This window comes from Propithecus coquereli, unplaced genomic scaffold, assembly GCF_000956105.1.
Source record: "Propithecus coquereli isolate 6110/MARCELLA unplaced genomic scaffold, Pcoq_1.0 Scaffold77, whole genome shotgun sequence".
In the NCBI taxonomy this organism is placed as follows: Eukaryota; Metazoa; Chordata; class Mammalia; order Primates; family Indriidae; genus Propithecus; species Propithecus coquereli.
The window spans coordinates 9,294,688-9,301,095 of NW_012153840.1; the positions used below are offsets into that span (position 1 = coordinate 9,294,688).

Below are 6,408 nucleotides of genomic sequence, written 5' to 3' on the forward strand. Positions count from 1 at the left end.
GCTGTTGCTACCTTTCCTAGGTCCTCTGTGGTATCCATGCCCTTTTCCGTAAGTGGTGTTGTTCCACATCACTTTTTTGCCCCCCTGGGGAAGGGATCAGGCTATTTAATCCTAAATCACTCAGCCCATCCCTCCAGTCTAGGAATTTCTCTAGTCTAGTGAGTGGCTGAGTCAGGCTGTTTGGGTCCCTGATTTGTCTCCTAATCAGCCAATCAGATTTTGAATTTTTTTTTTAAGAGACAGGGTCTCTGGGTCTCCCAGGCTGGAGAGCAATGGCCTGATTGTAGCGCACTACATCCCGGAACTCCTGGGCCCAAGGGATCCTCCCAGGTCAGCTTCCCAGGTAGCTGGGACAATAGGCACCAGTCACCACACCTGGCAGATGTTGAACTTTTTGAAGAATAGAATGTTTCTGATGCTCACAGGAGGAGTACACCTATAAACACAGGACAGTAAGTCCTTGTTACATTGTACTTATGGTCTGGGAAGGACTGTTTACTGAAACAATGTTAGAGTAGGGAAGAGGACGGCAGGCCCTACTTTATTAACCTGCTGGGTTCCTTATATTCCTTACCTCACTTAATCCTCACAAAGGTTAGGAAGGTGGCCAGGCCCAGTGGCTCACGCCTATAATCCTAGCACTCTGGGAAGCCAAGGCGGCAGGATCGGTTTAGCTAAGGAGTTCGACAAGAGCCGGAGCAAGAGTGAGACCACGTCTCTACTAAAAATATAAAAAATTAGCCGGGCCTGGTGCTGCTCATGCTCGCCTGTAGTCCCAGCTACACGGGAGGCTGAGACAGGAGAATCGCTTGAGCCCAGGAGTTTGAGGTTGCTGTGAGCTAGGCTGATGCCACGGCACTCTAGCCTGGGCAACAGAAGGTTAGGAAGGTGAGTATTATCACCTGCTTTTAACAGATAAGGAAACTGCCTTGCCCAAGGCTCCACAACTGTCCATTGCTTCCACCCACCTCAACCTGTCAGCACCGTACTGGGAGGAGGTGGTGTTTGGGTAGGCTCGGTGGCCAGCAATGCTGGCCAACTTAATCCACACGAGGAAACTAAAGTCAATGTGATACAGCCATGAAACTACAGAGACCTGATTAGGGCAACCCTTCTGTTCCTGGGAGTTTTAGATCATGGTGTGGGCTGCCTCTGCGGTCCAGTTCCTTCAGAGCTACCCCGCTGAGCATAAACAGGTTGTTTAAATTGCCCTGGAGAGCTTGAGTGCTGTGGGTTTTATTTACTTATTTTTAATCTGAGTACACATCCATGCTCACTGTAGAAAATGTGAGAAAAGTCAAACTGCATAGGCAGTTAAAACGCTCTCTGTAATTCCAGCAGCCAGGAATGACCGCCTTTACCCTCTTTAGTGTTTTTGGTGGATTCTGTGACCCTGACTTGGCCTGGACTCCACTGCAGGGCGTACCGTTTGCCGTGCAAACAGATCGGCACCTTTGGGTCCGACCACTGCTGCACGTGCAGAGCGGGCTGAGGCTGGCTCTGGCGGGGAAACCGGTGTGGATCGTGCAGACAGAGGCCCCCCTCCATCCCCGGCCCGTGCAGCGCTGCGCGGGTGCGGCAGAGGCCCGGTCCCGACGGCCGGCTGCGGGCTTCCCAGACGCGGCAGAGACCTTCCTTTACAGGAAATAGCCTCCATTTTCCCCTATGGCCGACTTCAAAGACGGCGGGGGGAGCGGGTGTCGGGCGGGCCTGCCGGGCGCCCGGCAGGGCCTTCCGCGTTGACCTCAGCGGCCGCCCAGACCCGGCGGGCAGCGAATCGCGGGAGCGGGCGGCGGCAACGCCCCGCACCAGTGTCAGCCGCCGCGCAGGAGGCCCGGCCACCGCGTCCGCCAGGCTCCGCGACTCGGGCCACACCCGAGACGGCCGCTGCCTCCGCGGCCCACGGGCCTTGCCCGCGCAGGCGCCACCCAACCGCCACCGAACCTTCTGGAAGCGGCGCCGCAGCACGGCCCACGCCGCCGCCAGCGGAAGACGCCTGCGTGAACCCGCGGCGGCCCTGGCGGCCCCCGGATCGGGCAGGGAGGCGGGGCCTGCGCGGGGGCGGGGCCCGCGCGGGGAGGCCGCGTTCGATTCGCCCCCGGCGCGCAGGCCCCGCCTCTCTGGGGCCGCGGCTCCGCCTCCGCCCTCCCCCTCTATGGCGCCGCCCCGGCTCATTCATTCCGCGCCGGGCCTGCCGGACACCTGCGCTCTCCCGCCGCCGTCCGCCGCCGCCGCCGCCTCCGCCAGCATGTCAGGCCCAGCTGCCGAGACGCCGTCCGCTATCCAGATCTGCCGGTAAGAGAGGAGCCTTCGTGGCGCCGGCGGCGGCCGGGAGCGCCGGGCCGCCGCCCTGGGCCTGCCCCACCCGCCGCGCGGTCCCCGCCCGCAGCATCCGCCCCCATCCGGCCCCCACCCGCCGGTGCCGAGAGGGGCGGGGCGGGGGTCGACCCTCCGCCTCCTGGGCCGGGATGCGCTTGGCGATGCCGAGAAGCCGGGCTGCCGCCCCCCGTTCCCCCCGCCCCCCGGCTCCTCCCGCCGGCCTCGGGCCGCATTCCCTGGGCGGCGGCCGCGGACACGGGCCGTTCGGGCGGGGAGGGGCAGGGACGGCGTCCGCCGCCGCCGGGTGTCGGTGCACAGCCCCCCGCACCCGCGAGCTCGCCTCGCCCCCTGCCCGCGCGCCTCGGAGCCTCGGCCCAGTGGTCTTGCTTCGCCTCTGAAGGTTCAGGGTCGTTATCTCGGCGGTTGTGCGGAGCCAACCCAAGCTTCAGAGGTGGAGGGCGGGTACCCAGAGCCGCGCGCGCCGTTCGGTGGGAGGGGGCTGGGGTCTGCTGTCCCCTCAGTGCACTGCCTCGGCTCTGGCAGAGCAGGTATTACAAGGAGAACGGATAAGACTCTTGGCCTCAGTTTGCTGCTAAGAAAAGGGAGTGAGTGGTCCATTGGGCCTGAAAGCATCTCGCACAATAGGGGTAAAGGGTTGTTCTCTAAGCGCATCCCCCACCCCTGCGTCCTTCCTCCAGCGGGTGCTGACTGAATAGACAGATGTAGGCCCTCAGAGGAAGCTGGAGATCATGAACTAGCTCAATTTCCCATAGGAGGTGCGAGGGCGGCTTCAAGGTTACTCTGCAGTTCCCTTAAGCAGAATTGGAAGCAGAGGCGAGCCCGCGTTTGGGGAAGGAGGCAGGGCCTTCAGCCTCTGCCTGCACAGGCACTGGGGCCTGCAGCTGGTTCTGTCCTGCTTGATGGACCACCGAGAGTGAGAGCTGCTTCCTGTTTTGGGGGTGGGTTCCTCAAGCCTGGGGGTCAGGCATCACACTGACCTTGAGTCCAAGCCAAGTACAACAGAGGCAGGTTACCCCTCTGTGGATGTTGACATCTCCCCAGAAGCCTGGGCATATAGTAAGTGCTGGATAAATGAAGCTCCTTGACCCCCAGTCCTGTCTTCTGGCCTGGTGCAGGTCCTTTCCTATTCTCAAGGTCAGTTTTGACTTTTCCAGAGAGGGGGAGTCTTTCGAGGAGCTCTGCTCCATTTGCTTTGCTATTGGCTGTGTGGCTGCCCCGGCCCCACTCACTCTCGAGTTCTCTGGGACAAAGATGATAGAAGTCACTGGTGTTTGGAAACAGATGGGCCTGGACCAACCAGGTCCTTGAATCAGCTCTGCTAAGAATTGGCTGGGGACCTTGGGCTTCACTGCTGTACCTGTCTCATCTCACTTGCTTTGCCCAGATAGTAAGGACCTTCACCCTACCTGTGTGGAGGAGGAAGTGGGGGTTCCAGGAGGCTTAGTAACTATAAGGTCATCCTGCTCCAAGAGCTCCAGGGGCTGATTCCAGATCCAGTGTTCTTCCCACCATGCTGCTGAATAAAAAAAAATATTGATTTAAATCTACTGTGGAGGGCTGGGCTTTTATATACCTCTTCCGGATGATGAATAGCCAGTCTATATGTATTGGTTTTTTTCAACTAGCTTCTAACAGTTAATAGATTTTTGTGTAGCTTTAGACACTTCCATCCATTCCCAGGCATGTATGTGCACTTTTTCTCACCCACTGTACCTACTGGGCTGCTGCTTGCTGTCTCAGATTCACAACCGCATATTGTCTTTAAGTGGCTGCTTTGGCGGTGGGACTCCTGAGCAGGGTACCTAGCTGGAGGTGAGCCTCGGGTGCAGAACGTGACTGCCAAGTGGCGGGGGCTGTGAAGAGGGCTGTGGTGATTCGGGCTTGATCTGAAAAAACCCCAGGACACTGGAGAGTGGTTATACCAGGGTGGGGAGCCCTTTAAGGACATCTGAGCTGACACCCTGAAAAGAGGTACTTGAAAGAGGAGCCTCCTGGCCTAGCACAGCCAAGCCCATGAATTTAACAGGGCTTCACTGGACACCACCGAAAAGCAGAGAACCAGGAGGGAAACCAAGGCATGGAAAATTCAGGCCCTGCCTTCAGGGGGTCGCCATCCTAGGCAATTAGAGTGTCACCTGTTCTCAGTTCTGACACTGTTGAAGGAATTAGGGCTTTAAAGGCAGGCAAGGGTGGCGGTCAGAGGCAGCTCTGCAGGCCTAGGCCCAGGGGCACATTTGGCCTCTGCCCCTTGCTAGCTGTGTGACCTGAAGCACACTGCTTAACCTCTCTGTGTCCGCCTTTTCTCATGGTTTGTTCTGAGGTTAAATAAAAGAAAATGTAGCTAGTGTCTGGCAGAATGGCTGGCACATTGTAAGTCAATGGAAGCTCTTTTTATCTGAAAAGTGGGGTGCAGGCGCAGGCCATGGCTTGTATCCCAGCTCTGCCTCTTGCAGGTGGTGTATGGCTATAGGCACATTCCTTGACCTTGCTTAACCTCAGTTTTCTTATCTGTAAAATGGAGATAGTAATAGTGCCTGTCTTAGGGTTATTGTGAGGATTAATACCATTAGCCAAGTTCCTGGCACTTCAACTCAGAAAAAGAACCGTTCTCCTTTGAGAGCCCCACCTTAGGACAGCTGGTTAGGCCACTATGGAGTGTTACCAGAGATACAGCTTCTGAGACAGCCTTTAAAGTCTCAGAAGAGCATTTTTCCTTTGGTTTATTTCGAATAATGTTAAACTTTAGTTAGTGAATTACTTTTGTCAACGGAAAAAAAGACCAAACTCTGTAAAATAATTTTAAAGAGATTTACTCTGAGCCACATTTGAGGACCATGACCCAGAGCCACACCCAAGAGGCCTTGAGCAAGTGGACTCGCTGAGGTTGGGTTACAGTTTGGTTTTATACATTCAGGGAGACAGGGGTTACAGGTAAAGTTATAAGTCAATACGTGGGAGGCATACATTGGTTTGGCCCGAAAAGGTGGGCCATCTCAAAGCGGGGGCTTACAGGTTATAGATGGATTTAAAGATTCTTTGGTTTGTAATTGGTTAAAGACGTGAAGCTTTGTCTAAAGGCTTGGAATGTTTCAACATAAGGAGCTATTTATCAGAGATAAGCCACTGGACATAGATTTGTTGTGTAAATTGAGGACCTGCAGGTTTGTCTTGCATAGCCTTAGGCCTGTTAATGGGTTACAAAGGATGTCCCCAAGAAGGGAGGGGGGCATGATAAGGCATGTCTGACCTTCCTCCTGGCAGTCAATTTAGTTTTAGGATATTCCTTTGGCCACGAGGGGGTCCATTTAGTCAGCCAGTGGGGGTGGCGAGGTGAGCCTTAAAATTTTATTTTAGTTCACTTTTTACTTGTTGGACTCTGAGTTCTAGAATGTGAAACCTGTGACATTGTAGAGCAGTGCTGTCCACTATAACTTTCTGAAGTGGTGAAAATGTGCTGGGTCTGTGTTGTCCAGCACGATAGCCGCTAGCCACACAGGGGGATGTTGAGGGCTTGAAAGGTGGGTAGGCCACGGAGGAACTGAATTTTTAAAAAAATTTTTTGTAGAGATGGGTCTTGCTATGTTGCCCAGTCTGATCTCCAACCCCTGGCCTCATGTGATCCCCTCAGCCTCCTGAAGTACTGGGATTATAGGCATGAGTCATCACACCTGTCTGGAACTGAATTTTTAATTGTGTCAATTTAAGTTGATTTAAATGCAAGTGTAGCTAGCCACCTGTGGTTGGTGAATTCCTTATGGGCAGTGAAATATGTAGAGGAATTTAAAAACCAAAATTTACTGGTAGTCCTGGGGTGGGGGTGGGGTTCCTAAAGGAGCATGCTGACAGAGAGGGACCTTGGGGTGCACACGGCCCAGCAGACAGGTAACTTTGAATCCTTCATTTGTAGATAAGTGAGATTTATGAATAGCTTTTTTTTTTTTTTTAAATTAATTTTTTTGCTTGCCATTCTCTACCAGGAAGTCTCCTCAGATCAGTGGTTGCTTGCACCTGTGGTACCCTGACTGCCTGCAGTAGTGCCTGGTCTCCAGGAGATATGCCAGTCAACAC

At 54.8% G+C, this 6,408-nt stretch overlaps 1 protein-coding gene across 1 annotated transcript in view; it reads left to right on the forward strand.

The window, feature by feature from the left end:
• The first annotated feature begins 1,844 nt into the window (after positions 1-1,844).
• ACOT7 (acyl-CoA thioesterase 7) overlaps positions 1,845-6,408 on the forward strand; it is a 111,096-nt gene continuing 106,532 nt past the window's right edge. Inside the window, exon 1 of the mRNA XM_012662610.1 lies at positions 1,845-2,295. Coding sequence (XP_012518064.1) covers positions 2,156-2,295 — 140 coding nt within the window. The 5' untranslated portion in view covers positions 1,845-2,155. The remainder of the gene's footprint in view (positions 2,296-6,408) is intronic.